Below are 21,504 nucleotides of genomic sequence, written 5' to 3'. Positions count from 1 at the left end.
AATTCCAGTTATATTTAATAATTGATCCTTTTTTTTTTTTTTTTTTTTTTTAAGTGTGATGCTCATTTTAGTATATTCATGTAATGACATTGAACAAAACATTTCCACGATGTAACTCTCTTGACATGCTTTTCTATGTATTTTTCTCGATTAAACAAGGTCGACACACCAACCATAACCAGCTTAAGCTGTTATTTTCTGCATATTTTTATTTCACTTTATTTCTACATTATATAGGGTTTCGTTTTATTCTACACATGCAGAAATAAATAGCATGTGTGCCATGGCGCACGATCACCGCAAACACACACTGGCACTGAGAATAAATAAATTCATTGTAATGTTTTGATTAATTCTAGGTTATCCCAATCATGTTTGAAACTGGGTCTCCAATTTTCACATTAATACGAAATGGTTTGATGATGGGGGCAGGGATATGGACCACAGATCTGAATGTCATGGTCCATGAAACAGCCCGGCTGCTCCTCCTGCTTCTGATGAAGTCTGTTCACTGCTAGAGTAAAGCAATTAGAGAATCTAAAAAAAAAAAAAAAAAGCACAGATGCGGGTGGTGCGCCAGGAGGCGCATAAACTAGTTTGTGTGGTCACGATTAACGACGCAAAATAGTTCGTCATGAGCCGAATCGCGTCGGAATTTCTCCGGTGACGTGAGGCGGATTATTTTTACGCCACAAGAAGCTTTTATTACCGCAAAAGTTGCAAGTTTGCATTCCGCGCAACGGATTGCTTTTTAGAAATGTACTGTGAATCCTCAACTTGCATTTGCAGCTGAGCTATATGTGAAAGAGAATGAGAGCCAGTGGATGCCTGTGTCTCCATCAGTGCCAGTGTTTCTCCATGAGTTCAGTGACGGTCTCCGGCTGCTCCAAATCATTGCGCACGGCGCACCAATTGAATAAAGACACTTTGTCTCGGCTGTTCTCCATCAGAGAGGTTTGAACATCTTTTTATGAGCACCTTAGAAATTAAGGCACTTGATTCGAAGCGTTTGGACAGGTGTGATTGTGAATACATCGCGCACGCAGCTGGATTTTCGGCGCATTGGGCAGGATTCAGCACCACGGCTGCGGACAGCTCTCGTTCCCCCGTGACGCGCGTCTGGATGGCCGCTGCTCGCGTCTCTCTGTCGCTGCTCTGATCCGCTCTATTCGCTATGGCATCACACGGGTTTTGGTTTTTAGGTGCTGAAAACGCGGCTGGAAACGGCAGTCAAAGCCCGAACACTCGTAAGTGGCATGGCGTCAAAAGGAAACCTGAAATTGTGTTTATATATTAGTGGCTATGAGACAAAGAAATGCGACATTTATTGTGTCTTGAATGCTCAAGGTTAATTTAAACCTCGAAATGTGTGTCGTATGATAAACAACCGAATTTATTTCGGTATTTTAAGACTAATTCCTTGCCAGGGATTATTGATGTTCTTAATGGAAGTTTTATGACGGATATGCTGTTAAAATCACACGCGCTTGATCGTTTCAGCCAGAGCATGGTGTCAGGCGGCGGCCCAGAAATTCAGCGGAGGCATCGGCTCCAAATTATGTGGTACGTTTATTTTTAACATCAAGTCTATATTTAAGATCTTTATTTGTGCCTCACCTATATTCCTAAAATATAATATGGCTATGATTAGATCAGCGCCAGATTAGAACAAGATCCGAATGCAGAAAACGGCATTTTATATATGGTTAAACTGTTTAAAAACATTTTTAAAAAGCACATTTTCGTTTTTAGAGTCTAGACTCTGAAAACTCCTACACGAATTAGGTGCAGTTTAAAAAGTAACCCTTTCCTACAATTTGAGATGTTGTTTTTTTGTTCAGTTAATAGAGTAATAATTTCTTCTGTAGCTCTGTTAAATGTCGGGGAGGCTGAGAAAGCAGCTCAAGCCCCGGTTAAAGCTGAAGATGAGCCTTCAGCCGAGAGCTGCGGCTGTAATAAACCCTGTAACTGCTCCAAAGCCACCGCATGTTTCTCTGATCTCTATTCAACAGGTAAATCACCTCATATCACATCACTATCCTGAGCACAGATCAACCTGAAAAAAGGACAAATTGCCTAGATATGCTACGTGGTTATACTGGTTATATTACGTGGTTTTATTCGATTTCTAAATGGTGTCAGTTGTTTTGTTTGTGCTTCATCCAAGCGGCGTTTTTCGTTAAAACTCGCTTTTTGTGAGTATTTTTTGTTCTTTTTCTTGATTTTGCTCGTAGTTATTTATTTATTTACTTATTTTGAAATTTCTTTTCCAAAACATTTTTTTTTTGTGAAAATGTCATAATTGTGAATAAAAACAATTATAAAAAAAAGAAAAAAGAAGGAGAAAAAGGAACAATAAAATAAAATAAAATCCTGCCTGTGCATTGTAGTGTAAATGATTGGATAAAAGAGGTATCAATGAATGGAGATGTTGTCCTTTCTTTTTTATTCAAGGTTAAATGAAGCTATCTCACTCTTATTGTTTGCACTAAACTCCATCATCTGTTATTTTAATGCAGTCATATTCTATATTTTGTTACAGATCTTTTACCTGCATTGGACGGGGACGCGAAGACTATGAATTTTCTGCAGGAGGTTGTTGATATATTGCTGGCTTATATAGTGGAATCTTTTGACAGATCAACGAAAGTGATTGATTTTCACTATCCAAATGAATTGCTCCAAAGGAATAATTGGGAGCTTTCGGACGAACCCGAGACTTTAGATGATATTCTGATCAGCTGTCGCGCTACGCTAAAATACGCCATCAAAACTGGTAAGTGTTTTAAGTTGTAAACAATATATACAAGGGTTCATACTAAAATTTATATTATTATTTTTATGTTCCTTATATCATCTTGCATTACATAAATTCTGCTATTGTTTGCTTCGCTTGTAAAACTGATTTTTTTTTTAGACCGCATCAATTTTTGCCTGAAGGCGAATCGAATCAGATCAGGACATGACGTGGTATTAAATGAATGCGTCTAGGGACGATTTTATTTTCTCTGGTGGCATTTTAAATAAGAGCCATTGTTTTGAAAAGTGATTTTCGCTTTGGGAATATGAATAATCAGAAAGATTGATTTCTGCTGTCTGCGCCGGTCTGAAATTCATTTGAGCTTTTACATCAAGCCGCAAGTGACTATTAATAGTGGACGATTAGTGGGGCATAAATATCTTTACACGTTAAATTCATTGTTTTTGTATTTTCCCTCTATCTTCAGCACACCCCAGGTATTTCAATCAGCTCTCCACTGGGTTAGACGTGGTTGGCTTGGCTGCGGATTGGCTAACGTCCACTGCCAACACCAATATGTGAGTGTGTGTCTCCTTCCATTAAAATACAAAGCAGGTTGAGATCATTTCCGTTTTCTCTGTCTTCAAAAACATTATTCTGACCTGGTCTTTGCTTAACCTAATAGATATCAATTGAAAGGAATAAAATGAAAGGCACTAATTAATTCAGACAAGAAAATATAACCTCCCCTTCCTCATCTTGTGCTTAGATTCATTCACAGAGAGAAAATGAGATGGAAATTCAAATTAGATTCAGGCTAATAATTTTTTTGTTGTTGTTGGGAATCAAAGTTTTAATTTAACAGTGTAATAACAATGTAATAACGGTGTAACAACAATGTAATAACAGTGTTTGTGGGGGAAAACAGCTTTTTCAGTTTGTTTAATTGGTTATATCAGAAATCAAATGTATTATTTAAAAGAATCTATTTTAAAAATCAAAATACTGTAAAATTTCATGTCTCGTTAGAATTATATGTCCACCATTGTTTTAGGCTGGCAACAACATGCTGCTGTAAAACCTGCACTGTTGCAAAACGTCAGTTGCGAAACAGGTTGTCGTGATGTTTGCTTGTCGTGACATTTTTTTCTGGCTTGTGTAACTGAGTCATGTGATCTCTGTGCAAACAGGTTCACCTATGAGGTGGCTCCAGTCTTCGTGTTGTTGGAGTACGTCACGCTGAAGAAGATGAGGGAGATCATTGGCTGGCAGGATGGCCGCGGTGATGGAATATTCTCCCCGGGTAAGCAGCTGTCAATCTGCGTGACCTGCCGAATTCTGCACAGTGTGCTTCTGTTACGACATGAGCGCAAGCACATGAATTGGCTGAAAGTTGTTAGGGCAGGATGACTGCATTACTCTATGAGGATCTTGAAAAGAAGAATCTCAGTTATTTGAGATAACGATAGCGATGAATGTGTGACTTCAACCATATCAATTAAGAAAGAAAAAAAAAATGATTAGAGGTGAAACTGATTGATTTTTTTGTAATTTCTGCACTGCTGTTCTATGTCCCATTTTGCAAAAAAAAAAAAAAAAAAACCCTTCTGAGTGAATCAGATTTTAGGTACTGATAAGCAAATCACAACTGGGATGTGATCTGGAGAATTAGACCACAGTTTATGACATTCAGGACTTCAGTAAAGCTTTACCTGAGTGATGGAATGGAAGGATTGCCTTATTGTTCTCTAGGTGGCGCCATTTCCAACATGTATGCCATGCTACTGGCTCGCTATAAAATGTTCCCTGAGGTGAAGGAGAAAGGAATGTCATCCGTACCTAGACTGGTGGCCTTCACATCTGAACATGTATGTCCTTTTATTTATCTCTTTTTACCTATCCTCCTGTTATTTATTCATTTTTTAAATGTAATAATTAACAACAACCTCTAGTGAAGATATTTCTCCTAAACAGCACGACTCAGTAATCGGTGTCAAAATATTAACCTTTTTTATTTTAATGTGACGTTTCATGACCATTATTATATGACCGGTCATTTGTGTAATACATATATTTTACATGTAATACATACATATAAACATAAATTAGGCTATGCACTAAACTGTATTTCTGTTCCCATTTGTGGAATAGAAAGGTTTCATGGATATGCATGGAACCATATATGTCAACAAAGAACCTTTATTTTTAAGAGTGTAGGACAAAAATAATTTATATATATATATATATATATATATATATATATATATATATATATACACAAAGTATATATATATAAGTAAAGTGGTTTTATCTTGCATTTGGTGTTTTTTTTTTTTTTTTTCATAGAGCTAAAAAATTAAATTGTATGATTAGAGACAAAATGTGTTTTATTTGGTGCCCAGCCAAGAAAAAATAATATATTTTATTCTTTGAAGACAGCATTCATCTCATGTCAACTTTGTGAAATATATTTCCGAAAATAACAATTATTTAATTGCACAACATTTTAATATATGCCTGTAACAGATTTATTATTATTAATTCCAGCATATGACGACACTATATTCTGAGAGCAGTTTGTATTATTATTCTATCATTATACCTTTCAGAGCCATTTTTCAATTAAGAAAGGAGCAGCCGCACTTGGAATCGGTACAGAAAGTGTCATCTGTATTAAAGTCGATGAAAGGTTAGTCTGGATTGTCACCATTGACGCATTATTTCACGACTGAGAAATGTACTTCTTAACGTTATAAACACTAAACCATATGACTTCAGCTTTACTGCTCTCATTTCTGCCAGGGGTAAGATGATTCCTTCTGACCTTGAGAGGAGGATCATTGAAGCCAAGCAGAAGGTAATTTCAATGACCGTATCTCCATGACCGTCTCATGTGTCTCTCCTGGGTCTGTTTGAATAATCTGTCTGGTTCTGTGGCAAAATGGGCCCTCGAATAACCCGCTGATTTCTTTCTCACAGGGATACGTGCCGTTCTTTGTCAGCGCCACAGCCGGCACTACGGTTTATGGTGCCTTTGATCCTTTGATCGCTATATCGGACATCTGTAAGAAGCATGATATCTGGATGCATGTGGATGTGAGTAGATCTGCTTCCCTGAACTTACATGAACTTCCTGAACGTTTCACCTCAGTGGACGGTGATCCAAGAGTGATTTCAGTGTTGGCACAGCCAAAGTATAATTCTCTGGATGCAGAACTGAGGACTTTATCGATTGTTCTGCATTACTGCCTGTAACATAGGGCTATTGAGTGCTGAATGGCTCTATAAATACAGTACTGTGCAAATGTCTCAGTATTTTCACCCCTGAAAAAAGGTTTTAAGCCAGTTATTTATATCTTTTGCTGTAGTGTGTCAGTAGGAAATATCAGTTCACATTTCTGAACATTCATTTTGCCATTAATTTTAATGATCCAGTGAGATTTTTGAAAACAAAAGGAGTCTGACAACAGCTGGTGCTCCATACGGAGAACTGATCTCACCATCATGTGATTACATGAAGAAACAGATGAAACTGAGACAAACTAAATCCAGAAGAACTCCAAAATGCTTGAAGAAAGTGTACCTGGACAAAAGCTATTTAAAACACAAAGGGTGGTCACACCAAATATTGATTTGATTTAGTTAATAGAAGTTAACTGATAAATAAAATCTATTTATGATAGTATTTTTGAAAGGTGAGATCAGATCTCCGTATGGAGCACCGGCTGTTGTCAGACTCCTTTTGTATTCAAAAATCTCACTGGATTATTACAATTAAAGGGTTAGTTCACCCAAAAATGAAAATTCAGTCATTAATTACTCACCTTCACATCGTTCCACACCCGTAAGACCTTCGTTTATTTGCAGAACACAAATTAAGATATTTTTGATTAAATCCGATGGTTCAGTGAGTCCTCTATTGACAGCAAGCTAATTAACACTTTCAGAAGTCCAAAACTTTACTAAAAACAAAACAGTTCTACAGTGACTACAGTGGTTCAACCTTAATATTATAAAGCGACAAGAATGCTTTTTGTGCTCCAAAAAAACTAAATAACGACTTTTCGTCAATATCTAGTAATGGCTGATTTCAAAACAATGCTTTCGAATCAGTGGTTCGGAGCTCCAAAGTCACATGATTTCAGTAAACAAGGCTTTGTTACATCATAAGTGTTTTGCAATTTCAATAGTTCACGTGACTTTGGCAGTTTGATATGCGCCCTGAACCACTGATTCGAAACGAAAGATTCGTAAAGCTTAGGCTTTACGAATGTCTAAGACTTTTTCACAGTAGTGTATATATTGCTTATATGTAAAGTCAGGGATTTGAACAAAGCCCTAACCATAATTAATTAAACTTCTGTGTATGACATATCCTATACTGCTGAGAAAATGTGTGCTGTTACTTTTTTAAGCAATCAAACTTCTGATTTTCACCTAGTGGACAATAAAACATGTGAATCTAAATACAACAGCCTAGCAACCACAAAGTGATGACTTAGCAACCAGTCAGAATACATTAGCAACCACCTACCTACCACTAAAAACATCCTTGAAATTGCATAAAAACAAGCTAAAACCCACTCATAACATCTAGTGCCCACTTAGAACAACTGCACCCTAGCACCTGCATAGCAATGTACTAGAACTCCTTAGCAAATGCCTTGCAATGCCCTATCAACCACCTACGAACCACTGAGAACACTTTAGCAACTGCAGGGCAATTCTCTAATAACCAATAAGAACACTCTAGCGACCCCCAATGCTCTAAAAACCACCCGAACACCAAGTGCCACCCAGAAGTTTTTTGCTTGTGACACTTTTTTTTTCTTCTTTTACGGAAAATGTAAAAATCTAATGATTTGTTACTGTTGAACCAGCTGTGTTTGAAATTTGGCACAGAGTGAATTTAACAGGCATGTAATAAATGACCTCCTTTAGAGGAGTAGCTTCAACTAAATGTTTCCTATTAGAGAAATTACCTTCAATCAGTCTGTGTGAGTGTGTACATGTGTGTATTCATTCTCACGGGGCTGATAAGATTAATGCGATACCTTATTCCTCAATCTTACTCATTTTTTTCCTGTGATGCTGTACCCTCTGGCATTTCCACAACAACACAGACATATTGGGGAGGCATGCCGGAGCTCAAACTCGTGCAATGCGTTTGGATGTAGTCAGCCTCATTCATCAACCTAAAGGCAGCAGCTAGTCATGTAGTACAGATGAGACCAATATCCCAGTCCTCTGTGGTCTCAAATGGGCTGTAAATATGATGTATCTGAATATATTAATGAAAAAAGAAATATAATATCTGCCTTTAGAAATATAATAAAAGTATCATGCTTTCGGTCATATCTCAAGTGGTGCTCATTGCAGAGCCAATTAAGTAAAATGGGTGGAGCTTGACCTAGTCCAGTGAGCGGCCTCTCTCATATCTGTATTAGTATATCAAGAATAAACCTTCCTTCCCCCTTTTTTTTTAATGAGAAAGACAAAAATGTTTCTATTAACACATAATAGAATGCCTTTAAAATGACTTTTGCCTCTGTGATCATACAGGGAGCATGGGGCGGAAGTTTGCTAATGTCCCGGAAACACCGGTGGAAGCTGAATGGAGTCGAGAGGTCAGTACAATCTGCATTTCTCATCGACTAAATGTCTAGTTCAGTAATGAAAATCTCAACACTGGTGCCATGGCCTGTTGGTAGCACTTCTTAAGGCCCATTCATACCAAGAATGATAACTATAAAGATAACTTTAATGATAACTATATATGTGTCCACACCAATAAACAATAATGGTCTGTTTTTCTAAGCTCACGTGCTGCGGTTTCAAAAGTGTGTACAACATGTTTTTGCTGTTCTTGCATTTACACATTTTTAACCAGCAGATGTCCTTAGCATGCTATGTTTTGAGTGAATAGCTAGTGTAATCGATCAAATCTAACAGTAAATGTAGAGGACAAAGTCAATATAGTGGATTAAAAACAACATCTAGGGCCCTATTTTAACGATCTAAACGCAAAGTGTAAAGCGCACTCAATCAGAGTGTCATCTCCCATTCCCTTTAAGAGCGAGATGCGCTTACGCTATGGGCGGATTGCTATTTACATGGCACAATTTGCTGGCGGAAAAGCTGAACACTTTTCAAGCGAAGAAACCGATCTGCTCGTGCGCGAAGTTAAAGCGGGCTTGCAAATGCAGGTTTTCAAATAGCTCCGCGCGATGAGTCAGTTAATATATATGTGTGTGTATTGGCATGACTGTTCAATTAATTAGCCAATTTCGTTCATCATCATAAGTAGTAATAGGCTGAATTGAAAATAGGTAGCCTAATTCTAATACACGTAATGACTATTCATCATTACATTTTAATATTTATGTAGCCTACACAATAATATTCTTTTACACTGTAATCCTTTTGTTTTTAATATTTGGCATGTTTGTGTGATGCGCATCCCTGTGTGTAATAAGCAAAGTCAACGCGCACTGTGGACGCGCCCAGAGGCGCAGTTTCTACCAACGTTCTCTAACAAAAAAATTGACATTGACTTTAGACTTTAGACCAGGTTTGAGTTGGTCTATGGCGCAGTTTATTTTCAGCTCCTTAAAATAGCAATGCGCCTGAACACACCTCTTTTTTAGACCAGCACGCCCATGGGCGCACTAACTGGCGCAAATGCATTTACTAATTTAAGGACGTGGCGCTGAACGGGAAAACGCGAACGGCGCCGGACGCAAATTAGCAAACACACTTGCGCCTTGCGTCGCATTGCGCCGGGTGTATTATAGGACCCCTAGTCTTTTTCACCACAACGTCAAAGGAAGCAAGACAATATTATCTGAAACTAGCACTGGATACCTGATGTAATTTTATGTTACACTGTTTGCTAGCCTGGCATAATGATCTCATCGTTAACACTTCACACCATTTATTCCAATGGTATGATTGTTTTCCATATATACATTTTCTTTAAAGTATATTTGAAAAGGGGGTTTGACTTGTCAAACAGTGGTGGCTTTCTCTGGACCTCTGTGATTAACTTCTCCGCAATGTCGTCTACTGTTTTAAATGCTCAAGGCCTTAAAATTAGAATGGATTCTGATTGGCCGACAGTGTTTTATCATTCAACAGCTGGAAAAAAATAAATATTCTGAAAGTGATCCCAACGATATAATTTCTCTATATCGTTATCGTTGTAGTCGTGGTGTGAACTTTGCTATTCTTTAATATTTAGAATGATTTTTAGAACTATAACTTTATTGTTATTTTTATAGTAGGGCTGGGACAATACATCGATTCTCGATTTGCAATACAAAGAATCTGGAGCGATTTTGATATTTTCGGATGTATCACGATTCTCTCTAGAACCAATTCTGAGCTTAGTTTTTAAACAGCAGATGGCACTACTATACATGCTTTAGAAACACACCACTTAAACCTAAAATAATCATTCATAAAGTTTGAAAAGTTTAAAGCGAATTACAAATCTTGCATCATAAAAGCATTCAGAGGCGAGGTACAAGTATATTTAACCACTTACATGACTCAGCCGAACACACAAGTGCTGTCCAGCAGTCTTCTTCATGAGCGTTTGAGAGTGTGTGGTTAAAAACTAGCCTAGAGCGCCATCTGCTTTTAAACCTAAGCTCAGAATTGATTTGAGAGAGAAAATATCAGGATCGATCCAGATTCATTGTATCGATCGAGAATTATTGTATCATCCCAGCCCTAATTTATAGTTATTGTTCTTGGTGTGAACGGTGCACAGAATCTGTGTAAGCTATGAGAATTCTTCATTTTAGCCCTCCTCCTCCCCAGCACCACCTGTCTAGATTTGCTATGAGGGGTTACTCTTACTTTACCTTTTGCAGCTGCATGTTTCTTAAATCTTTATGTCTGAGCATGTTTAACAGATCAAGTCTTCGTACTTGTCAATAGCAGCAGCTGCATAAGATATCTAGTCCGCCGTGACAACCCTTACATTTTATTCTCATCAATAAATGCTTAATTCCAAGAGTTGTCATGATTGAAATACGATTGAGAAATCCACTTCTGTCTGAAAAGTTTCCCCCATGAAATGATTGGAATTGATCATTTTTCTATTTACTTGACATTTCACTGCACAGCACAGTGCCTCAGGGAGAAATGTTGTCTGAATCAAAATAAATTATGTAGCTATTTATTCATTTCATGCACAATGATGTGGTTATTTAATTATTTTTATACAATTTTAGGGCTAATTCTATGACCTGGAACCCTCATAAAATGATGGCTGTGCCATTGCAGTGCTCTGCTCTGCTGGTTCGAGAGGAGGTGAGACTCTTTGCTTTCTCCATCAAAACCCAAACTTAACATATTATTACAGAGGCCCCAAAAAGTATTCAAACATGCACAGTAGTCATATGAATGTCACTGAAACAAAAAATTGTTTTATTTTGTGTAATTTGTTTCCTTCCTATTCTTGTTATCTGATCCAGGGACTGATGCAGAGCTGCAATCAGATGCAGGCCTGTTATCTGTTCCAGCAGGACAAGCACTATGATCTGTCCTACGATACAGGGGACAAGGCCCTGCAGTGCGGCCGCCATGTTGACATCTTCAAACTATGGCTAATGTGGAGAGCTAAGGTATTGACAGCTTTATGTTTAAAGAGTTAATTAACCCAAAAATGAAATTTTCATTACTTACTCACCCTCATGTCGTTCCACACCCATAAGACCTTCGTTAATTTTTGGAAAACAAATTAAGATATTTTTGATGAAATCTATCTATCTATCTATCTATCTATCTATCTATCTATCTATCTATCTATCTATCTATCTATCTATCTATCTATCTATCTATCTATCTATCTATCTATCTATCTATCCATCCATCCATCCATCCATCCATCCATCCATCCATCCATCCATCCATCCATCCATCCATCCATCCATCCATCCATCCATCCATCCATCCAACAATCTTAAGGCCAGAACACACCAAGCTGACAGTCAGACATCGGGCAATGTCGGGCTGTTTTTGAGCATTGGTCGGCTTATTTTTTTGGTGTGTTCCACACCGTTGGCTCTAGTCAGACTCTGTTTGGGGGTTTTGGGCCGATTCAGCAATGTTTAATCACCTTTGGGCCGTCGGTGAGAGAGAGAACTCTGATTGGCTGTTCAGCTTTGCTAAAAAGCGAAAATGATGAAAGCGAGCAAAGAAATCAAGGCGGTGCAGACAGAAGGCTGTAATTATTTTACGTCATCTTACCTGAGCATTTGAATGCACAATTTTTTTTAGAAAACATGAGTCAACTGGAATGAAGAAATTGATCAGTGTGATTGATATTTAAAATCGTAAACAAAAGCTGCTTTGTTTACGGTCCTAGTTTCGGTTTCCCTTTTTGAATGATGAAAATAGACTATTGATGCCTGCTAAAATAGACCGATGTACTTACACACAGGCGCAGAACTCAGAACTCACATGCTAGTTGACAGTCGCCTTTAGTCCTTTTGGTGTGTTCAAGTGCAGTTTTTTGGCCGAGACGCAGCTAACGAGAGGCGACAACACAGTCAGCTTTCATCACTGCTAGTTCTTTGATGTCGGCTTGGTGTGTCCCGGGCTTTAGGTTAACCTAACTTTAAACTATTTAACATTTTAAGACAAGAATAAGTTGGCGCTAAGACAAGTCAGCATCACAGTTGCCCTGCCTTAAAGGACCTCTAAAGACACTTGGGACTGTAGTTTTGCTACAAGGTCATTCAAATTGATTGGTTGTATAGTGAGGTATTATGTTGTCACAATGTTTGTCCTCTCTCTTCTTCTCTGAAGGGCACTATTGGTTTTGAGGCTCAGATTGACAAATGTCTGGAGCTTTCAGAATATCTCTACAACAAGATCAAGGACAGGGAAGGATATGATATGGTGTTTGATGGAAAGGTAAGTCTTATTGGATGTGTTTAATTCTTTTGGCTTACTCTTGCATCCTGTCATCAATGATTATAATTCAGTAGAATTCAAGAATAGAGCAAAGAGAAAATCACCTTACTCAAAAAAGGAATTAGGCAAAATTGTAAACTAAAAAACAACAGGCCATTTCTGCTGACAGAAATTCTCTGCTGTTGTTTGGTTTGAGCAAACAGAATAGGATATTAATGGACCACACATAGTCTGTGCACTGACGCCCCCAGCATATTACACACAATAATGCTAATAATAATAATAATATCACAATAAAGCCACAATAATGAAAAGACATTTTCTGTTATTTTTACAGTGAGGCTACCACACCACAGTTGGAATTCATTTACGGTGGCATTTCATTATTGTGATATAATCCAATGCAATATAACCCACCTGTCACATGGACTTACTCTAGGGCTAAGAAGAGGGTTTGTTTCTATTTGAATATATTTTAAAATTGTATTTATTCCTTTGATGTTAAAGCAGATTTTTCAGCATCATTACTCCAGACTTCAGTGTCACATTATCCTTCAGAAATCATTCTAAAATGCTGATTTGAAAACATTTCTTATTATTATCAATGTTGAAAACAGTTGTGCTGCTTAATATTTTTGTGGAAACCATGGTATATATTTTTTCATGATTCTTTTATGAATATAACAGTGCCTCATTTAAAGGGTTTGTTCATCCAAAAATAAAAATTCTGTCATTAAATACTCACCCTCATGTTGTTCCACACCCGTAAGATCTTTGTTTTTCTTCGGAACATAAGATATTTTTGATGAAATCCGATTGCCTCAGTGAGGCCTGCATTGCCAGCAAGACAATTAACACAAAATAGTGACTTTATTCAACAATATCTAGTGATCGGTGACTTCAAAACACTTCTTTCATGAAGCTTCGAAGCTTTACAAATCTTTTGTTTTGAATCAGTGGCTCTGACCATATATCAAACTGCCAAAGTCACGCCCCCCAGTGGTGAAACATTGAAATTTCAAAACACTTATGCATAACGAAGCCTCGTTTACTGAAATCATGTGACTCTGGCAGTTTGATACAAGCTCCGAGCCACTGATTCGAAACAAACGATTCGTAAAGCTTCGAAGCTTCATGAAGCAGTGTTTTGAAATCACCCATCACTAGATATTGTTGAATAAAGATGCTATTTTTTTTTTTGCCACACAAAAAGTATTCTTGTTGCTTCATAACATTAAGATTGAACCACATGAACTGTTTTAAATATGTCTTTAGTAGCTTTCTGGGCATTGAAAGTGTTAATTATCTAGCTGGCAATGCAGGCCTCACTGCATCGGATTTGATCAAAAATTTGTGTTCAGAAGATGAACAAAGGTCTTACGGGTGTGGAACGACATGAGGGTGAGTAATTAATAACAGAATTTTTGGGTGAACTAACCCTTTAAGTGGTTATTTGAAATAGAAATATTGTGTAACAATATAAATGTCTTGACAGTCATTTTTGATCAATTCAATGTGACCTTGCTGAAAACAAATATTAATTCTTTAAAAAATAAAAATAAAAATGAATAAATAAATAAATAAATAATAATTATAATAAAAAAATTACTGACCCCAACTTTTTAAATGGTAGTGTCTGTGTAATGTGTGTATGTGCTAATTAATTCATAGATGCTGCTTTAATATTATTTATGCTTTTTAAAGAATCTAAACTGTGTAGTGTGATTAATTTATTTAATTGTTTAAATGTATTCAGAATTTTTATTCAACTTATTCAAATTAATGCAGTTGATAATTCCTTTCATTTAATTGGTAACACTTTACAATAAGGTTGCTTTAGTTAAAATTAGTTAATGCATTAACTAACATTAATCAACAATGAGAAATACATTTGTTATGGTATTTTTTAAATCTTAGTTAACTATAGTTAATAAAAATACAACTGTTCATTGTTAGTTATTGTCAGCTCAGGTTCATTTAAATAATATTAACAGATACAACTTTGTTTTTATTAATAATTTATTAATAAATGTTGAAATTAACATTAATTGCGATTAATAAATGCTGTAGAATTGATGATTGTTAGTCTATGTTAACAACTAGAACTTTATTTGTAACGTGTTACCATCCTGAATTGTCAGGAAATAGCACATCTGCTAAAGATACAAAACACAGTATTTCTAAATCACACTTGATGCCTTTTTTAAAAACAACGATCCTCTCTAAATTTAAATGCAAGCCCTGTATTTCCAAGTAATTTTGTCCAATGCAGAGCTGATTGTGTGCACTAATTCAGCTAACATGAAATGTTTCACCCTTGAAATGACTGAGCAGTCGTTCGAGGCTCATTTAAATGTAAATTGTGCCTGGTGCCAATGTGACAAAATGATTTGGCTGGAGGCTTCTCGGTGAGCACACCCTTGTTGAAGTCAGTGCAGTGCAAGGCGAGGAAGGTTGCGGTGTTGCAGTATGATCGAATGACATTTAACAAAACATTTCAGCTCTCGATCTGATGTTTAGCAAGCTCTGTTTGGTTCTAGCACTGTGAGGTATGACTCGATCTGTGTTTTGTCTTTGTGTCCCACCATCTGAATGGCTAATGAGTCCTTTTCACTGGTGCATGGAGGCATTCTTCTCCAGCATGGCCCCTGGAGTCCCACAATGGGGATGAGGGCCTCTAATGGACTGTAGTGTCTGTCTATGAGCTACCTGCTCAAGCGCTCAACACAAAGCCTTTTGATTGAATAGATTACATGGCTGCTTCCAAACTGACAGCGACAAAAATTCCCATTATGGCCCTAGACGGCCCCTAATCAAATATTCCGTCACGGATCTTTAATGGACTCCCCAGAGTGCTCTATTTATGCAAGCGTGTGTTGTACGTTAAATTGAGTGATAGGTATGTGTGTGTGTTGCGTGAACGTACGCTGATGCTATCTGGTGGTCTCGTGTCCTTGCAGCCTCAGCATACCAATGTGTGTTTCTGGTACCTTCCACCGGGTGTGCGCTACCTGGAGGACAAAGTGGAGAAAATGAAGCGTCTGCACAAGGTGAGAAAAACTCGATTCAATCAACGGATGTGAACTGAACTCTTACATTTCAAATGATGCATATTGCTTTTGCAGCAATGATATATTGCAGTAAAAAATAATATTAACCTTAAGGCTCTGTTTGGGGGTTCTAAAAAACCCCAAGGTCATTTAATTAACCCAAAAACATATTTAACATTGAGATATCAGGTTAATACTGCATGCTATATCTTAGCAAAAGAACAAACAATCCTCCGTTAGCCTATACAATATATGAGATTCTCTATTTTTGAGATTTTTCTATTTTTCTATTTTGTTTTGGCCAGAGAAACATCCCTTGTGAAAAAGATGTGTGCTTATTTGGATTGAATGTGCACTTTTAGTGTATTTAAAGAGTACATTTTCATGACTATGTTTGTTAACACACTTAAGTACACTTTTAAAAAGTGCAGGTGATGTAAGGTGATGTCTTTTTGTAATGTCTAGATGTTTCAAACCAGAAAAATATCTAAAATTACATCCCTGCAGTGATGTCACTGTAGGGGGAGGGGCTGCGCATCAGGTGTCCTTTCATTGGCTGGCTGCTCTTCAGTCACTTCCATGCCAGCAAATCTCTAACCAGCAATTATGGCGAACAGATGGCGCCCGTGCTATTCATACAAAGAGGGTCTCTGTCTAACACTACCCACAAACCCCTCCTCATCTACCTGAAACTAGAACGCTCATGCTTTTTGTGTTACAAATAATAGAAACTGGTTTTTAGAGACTTTTGGTACCCACAGGAACAGTATTTTGTTCGTTTTTTAGACACAGCTGGACAGGTTCCAGTATATCAAGGCTTGTTTCATAGAGATGGAAGGTTATGTAGGTGCTGGATACAGGCCACTGCTGTTAATAGCTGGAAACCTGCAACAGATTTGAGGGGAAGTGATTGTAATTATGTGGTGATGAGTGGCTGCGTGTCTTTTATTCAGATTATAGTCCCACATACTGTCCAAAACTACTGCTCTAATCAATTCAGTTCTGCTTCAAGCTAAGCCAAGAACAGATTGTGTAGTTACAACATGAGGATGTATGCTTACAAGAAAGCACTGTATTAAAATACCTCAAAAATTCTGGACAGGGTTTTGTCAAAAATATTACAATTCTGCAATGAATTTAGCTTGAAGTGTTTAACGTAGAGACTCCGCTTTGTCAGGAAAATTATTTTATTTCAACTCTCTAATTGATTTAACTTATATCATTAAATGTACATCCAAATAAATATAAAAAGCATGCAAATAAATTTCTTATGATTTGTACTATCAAGGTATGGATCCCCTAAAGGGAAATGATAATGGAAAAACATATGAGATGACAGGAAAAATTATATGTCAATGTTTTTGCCTTCTCTTTCAAAAATGTTGTGTTTCCCCTGAGAAACTTTGCATTCACTTACAAAACCTTTGTATTCCTTGTGTGTTCACTTGCGAAGAACTCAAAAGTTTTGCGAGCAAACACAGTTACTAGGGACTAGGGGGAACGCAAAACATTTGCGAGAGAACACAAAAGCATTTACATATAATTTTTTTTTCTCCATCAACCCCTTTAGAGGGGTCTTCCCACTGGGAAGAATACCACTCAGGGAACAGGCTCTACTTTAAAGCATAAGGGCAACTAGTAGAGGGGGCTCTAGCTTAAATGATAGTGTCTACCACCGCCAGTGGTAGGCCACTTAAGTCCTTTGCGTCCTGTCCAGAAACCACACATGGTGGTTCCAGAGGTCTGGATGCTGGTGCCATATGGTGCCCCATCCTTGAGAAAGCAGGTCCTTCCTTAGGGGTATCTGCCAGGGATGGGCTGTCATGAAGAGCATCAGGTCCGAGACCAGCAAGACCTGCTTCTCATTCTTCCTGACCTTGCACATTGTCTGTGCAAGCAGGCTGACTAGCGAAAACGCATACTTGCGTAGGTTCTGGGGCCAGCTGTTTGCTTCTGAGGGTTAATTCGGTCAGGGAATAGAACAACTGCCAATGGGAGGACCTCTGGAAGGCAAACAGGTCTACCTGTGAATCCCCAAATAGACTCTAGATCAGCTGAACCACCTGGGGGTGGAGTCTACATTCTCCCAGGAACATGAGCTGTCATGAGATGGTGTTGGCTGCACAGTTGAGCTCGCCCAGAATGTGAACGGTGCAGAGCTGCTGCTGACTCCAGAGGAGGAGAGGGCAGGTGAGTTGTGATGTGACGTGAGTGTACCCCGCCTTGGTTGTTGATGTATGCAACCATCGCAGTGTTGTCCGTGCAGACCAAAATGTGCTTGCCCTAAAACAATAGTTGAAACTGGCGTAGAGTGATCAGCACTGCCAGCAACTCTAGGCAATTGGTATGCCACTGCAGTCGAGGTCCGGTCCATGCCATATGCCCCCGGAGCCTCTGAAATTATTTCAGTGGAACCACTGTTTTCCCCCTAACGTATTCAGGCAGTTCAGCACTGACTGTGCATGCTCGTTGGTGAGACGCGTCATAATATTGACCAGGTCCAACTCCATACCTAGAAAAGAGATGCTCTGCATAGGGGTGAGCTTTCTATTTTCCCAGTTCATCCAAAGCCTCAGATGGCTGAGATGCCTGAGCACCAGGTCCCTGTGTTGGCATAACAGATTTCAAGAGTGAGCTTGAATAAGCAGTCGAGATCAAGATGTGAATGCCCTCAGTGGGGTAAGGGCAGCCTCCGTGACTTTGGTAAAGATGCAGGAAGACAGGGACAGTCCAAAGGGGAGGACCTTGTACTGGTATGCCCAACCCTCAAAAGCAAACCAAAGAACCAGTGTGTGTCAAGACATATGCATCATTCAGGTTGATCGCTGCAAACCAATCCTGGGGGTGACCACATGTGAGGATGCTTTTCTGCGTAAGCATCTTGAATGGAAGCTTGTGTAGGGCCCGATTCAAAACACAGATCCAAGATTGGCTGTAATCACCCACCTTTCTTGGGTACGATGAAGTATGGGCTGTGAAACCCTGACTTCATCTCGGCTAGAGGGACAGGCTCTATTCTTCGCAGTACCGCAATCTCCTCATGCAGGACAGGGCGTCTTTGTCATCCAACCGCGAGCACTCCGGACAAGGTGGAGGGTTCCACTCGAGTCCTATGCCCAGGCCTGCCCAGTCAAGAGTGGCCGTCAACTCTAAATCCAATTCAGCATGTGCAGTCACCCATGAGGAGGGAAGTTCAGCTTCATCATCCTCTCCAGAGGACAATAGCCTGCCATTAGCCCAGGCTGCTGAAAGTAAAGAAGCGGGGTGTTGCTCACTGCCAGACCATGCCCGGTATGGCTCAGAGACTGAATAAACTGCTCTTATTGAAAAAGTGGGTAACACTGGTCCTGGGGCCAGCGACAGAACAGAAATAAACTGAAACAGAAGATTCTCCACCTGGCCCTTTTCTGGGGGAAGGAATGGTGCGATCACCACCTCTTGGTTTAAAGCAGCTCCCTCCATCTCTGGGTTGCCCGTCTCAGGGCCGCTTAGATGGGCGCTTCAAGGGTTTTGCTGCATCCTGGACAGGGTGCATCACCTTCCTTCTGGGGGCTCAACATACTTCATCTCAGCCAGGTTCAGCCAGAGATGGCGCTCCTGGACCACCAAGCTGGACATCATCTGGCTAAGGGCCTGCTCCATGACTTTTGTTACCCAGAGGGCGAGGTCAGTCATTGAGCGCAGTTCCTGCATCAACCCAGGCTCAGAACTACCCTTGTGCAGCTCTATGAGAGCTTTTGCCTGATGGACCTGCAGGATAGCCATGGCATGCAGAGCCGAGGTGGCCCAGCACACTGTAAGCCTTATTAGCCAGGGCTGCTGTTATTTTACAGGCCCTGGACTGGAGTCTGGAGTAATTTCGCCAGGTGACAGCACCTTGAGGGTGTGCAGTTGCACACTCCAACTCTGTAATGTCCATTTAACCCTTGGCAGCCCCACCATCGACGGTAATGAGAGTGGAGGAGGCTTTGGGCATTAAAAGATGCCTACGATGACTTTTGAACCTCCTCATTCACTTCCGGGAAGAAAGGCACTGGGGTGGAATGTGGCTGTGAACCGCGCTCTGCACCCAGGAATCAATTATCAACCGAAGAGCTCCGGACAAGGTGGAGGGTTCTACTTGAGTCCGATGTCTTCGCCGGCCCAGGCAAGCATCATCACTCTTTCCAGAGGACAATAGCCCACTCTCTGATGCAGCGACTGACATCTGATCTTCATCCGGAGCGCTGAATGACACACAGGGTCCCCCACTTGAGGGACCCACGGCATCACTCTGCAGCTCGACGGCACATGGCACGCTAGAGGAGTGGGAGGTCGGTGGGGACAAGCTCCCACTGTAACCCTCAGGCTGCATTCACACGGGGCGCCGGCGTTAACGCTTCTCGTTTACTTTGAATGGGTGACGTCATGCGTTGCCGAACTGAATTGTGGGTTCCGTCGCGTCGCTTCACTCGCATTGCAAGCGGCAGAAGTTGAAGATTTCTCAACTTTTCAAGCGCCAACGCAGGCGTCATCCAATCAGATCGCCCTATGCAAATACCCTAGAGCAGTCGCAGCCAACTGCATTTGTGCAACACTGGAAAGTAATGTGATTGGCTGTAATCACTATAACGGTTGCGTCAGCACAAGCTTCAGACACGCCCTCCGTCAAGCGTTGACGCTGACGCCCCGTATGAATGCAGTGTCAGGTGTCCCAAAGTGTTAACCAGACCTGCAGCTCTGCTATGAGAAGTGGCGGCAGGCTGGGTAACAGGAAACTTGTACCTTCACAAAGAAGAGAGTCACGCAATTCCAACATGACTGAATGGGAACTGTATAATCATGATGGGTTTAGTTTACTCACAGAGACTGAGAAATGATTTGCGTTCATTCGCAGGTCCAGCGGAGCTGCAGTGGGTACGAGATATGAGGCACGTAGCTCTAACATACTCTCTGCACTCAGTTACTAAGCATTTAAAGTCCTTGCTGGTTGTTTAAAATATTTGATGGATGAACTCGATTGGACTCATTTATTTAATAACACGCTGTCATCTTCCTGATGTTATGAACATCGGCATTTTTGATACGGTCACTCAATGCAAACGTGAGTCCTGAAAATGTGCAGGTTCGTATTAAATGGTGCTGCCAGTCATTAGCATCTGCTCTAGAGTTTTGTTTTGTGTGAAACATTACAGGGGATTATCGATGAACATAAACAGTGCGTAATCAATGTAATCGATTACGTTACCACACCCAGCAAGTTTTGCAAGGGCAAAGTGTGTTTAAAAAAATGTAAAAAACATGAAGCACAAAACATTTCGTCATTCCCAAAGCTAATAAAATGTTCTCTCACAGGTTGCCCCTGTAATCAAAGCCAGAATGATGGAGTATGGAACGACCATGGTGAGCTATCAGCCGCAAGGAGACAAGGTCAACTTCTTCCGTATGGTCATCTCCAACCCAGCTGCTACCTTTGAAGACATTGACTTCCTCATTGAAGAGATTGAGCGACTGGGACATGATCTTTAAAAACTTACAACACCAAAACCTGTTATTGTGTCCCTGGATGGATCGAATTTTGTTGTGAATGTAACGGTAAATCTTTGATTCCTCTTCTCCAAAGTCACATAAAGATAGTATGATTTAAAAAAATGACAAAATGAAAATATCTAGACTTTAGTATTGTAGCGTTGTTGTGGGCTTCGTGGTCCAAAGCCCTGTAAAAGTGTTACCGTCTGCTTTTACTGTCTATCTTAGTGTCTTTGACATGACTTTCTTTGTTTACATGTGTTTAATGAGAATATGAAG

At 39.6% G+C, this 21,504-nt stretch overlaps 1 protein-coding gene across 1 annotated transcript; it reads left to right on the top strand.

Moving 5' to 3' along the window:
* Positions 1-1,174: 1,174 nt before the first annotated feature.
* Positions 1,175-21,225, top strand: gad2 (glutamate decarboxylase 2). Its single transcript, XM_067377403.1, has 16 exons — positions 1,175-1,247; positions 1,501-1,563; positions 1,869-2,012; positions 2,543-2,776; positions 3,228-3,318; positions 3,931-4,043; positions 4,493-4,608; positions 5,350-5,429; positions 5,543-5,597; positions 5,720-5,836; positions 8,303-8,367; positions 10,981-11,059; positions 11,224-11,373; positions 12,560-12,667; positions 15,628-15,717; positions 21,052-21,225. The coding sequence occupies exons 1-16, from the start codon at positions 1,175-1,177 to the stop codon at positions 21,223-21,225; spliced, it is 1,752 nt and encodes a 583-aa protein (XP_067233504.1).
* The last annotated feature ends 279 nt before the right edge of the window (positions 21,226-21,504 follow it).

Source organism: Chanodichthys erythropterus, chromosome 23 (genome assembly GCF_024489055.1).
Source record: "Chanodichthys erythropterus isolate Z2021 chromosome 23, ASM2448905v1, whole genome shotgun sequence".
Taxonomy (NCBI): Eukaryota; Metazoa; Chordata; class Actinopteri; order Cypriniformes; family Xenocyprididae; genus Chanodichthys; species Chanodichthys erythropterus.
The sequence above is the reverse complement of the archived record's forward strand: the minus strand, read 5'-3'. Positions and strand labels throughout refer to the sequence as shown.